The sequence below is a fragment of the Penaeus monodon genome, chromosome 29 (genome assembly GCF_015228065.2).
Source record: "Penaeus monodon isolate SGIC_2016 chromosome 29, NSTDA_Pmon_1, whole genome shotgun sequence".
Classification (NCBI taxonomy): domain Eukaryota; kingdom Metazoa; phylum Arthropoda; class Malacostraca; order Decapoda; family Penaeidae; genus Penaeus; species Penaeus monodon.
The window spans coordinates 12,891,103-12,891,992 of record NC_051414.1 but is presented as its reverse complement, the minus strand read 5'-3'; the positions used below and the strand labels follow the sequence as shown (position 1 = coordinate 12,891,992).

Below are 890 nucleotides of genomic sequence, written 5' to 3'. Positions count from 1 at the left end.
TCAAATGCGTTGTCTGAGCAGATGGAAGCAGAATACTCACTAAGCTAGTCCACGTCCTCATGTTAGCGGCGGAGGAGTTGGGGTCCCTGTGTCGACTCCTGATCTAGTTAAGCCTTTTATACCGGGCTGGATGAGTGTAAGCGAGCGTGTGTTCGCACGTCCGTGCGATGAAGATGACCATTGGATGCTACGCACCCCTGGCGAAATACTGATCATCTCGGCATATCACCCTGACGCCCACTCGCCTTTTGGTCGCATTCCCTCTCACTATCGCTAATCGCCCACACTTCCATCGGAGATTGTATCGCGTACAAGATTTTGAATCGGTACTAATCTTAATTCGAAAGTTATTTTTCTTCCAAAAATGTTCGTTCAGCGTCAAATTGAAGTCCGCGATGCTCTGTTTAAACGAGCGAAGGGACGAAGATATTGTAAAAAGCGCGGACGTCCTTCCCGGGGGATGTGTGTGTTTGTACCATCGAGACCAAGGTCGCGCCTCCTTCACTTGCACCACATAGCGGCAGAGGGCGGCGCGGGGATGCACTCGCTCATTTCCAATTAGGTCGTAGTGACGAGCGCAGACCTGGAGTTTTCTTTCATGCTCATGCGAATTCATTTTCGCGGTATTAATATACAATTCGGTTTCGCAAGACTGTAGACTACGGTTTAGAGGAACTAATGACTCTGCCGCCGAGCTTCATAATCAGTTTTGCATTTGTTCCGGTGATACAGTTTGTTGTGTGGCGATGAAGAATCCAATTTTCCACAGTGAATTCATTCGAAAAATGTTTACGTACTGATAGCAGCCTCAGAAAATTATCAATGAAAATAACCGCTTAATTTTGCATACTCACAAGATAGTCTTTAGACATACTGCACCAAAGATAAAT

General features: G+C 46.4%; 1 protein-coding gene across 1 annotated transcript in view; it reads right to left on the bottom strand.

Annotated features, from left to right (window-relative positions):
* LOC119591739 (mucin-17-like) overlaps positions 1-890 on the bottom strand; it is a 24,132-nt gene that overhangs the window by 4,288 nt on the left and 18,954 nt on the right. The window contains exon 4 of the mRNA XM_037940489.1: positions 41-103. Within this exon, the coding sequence (XP_037796417.1) occupies positions 41-103 (63 nt within the window). The remainder of the gene's footprint in view (positions 1-40; positions 104-890) is intronic.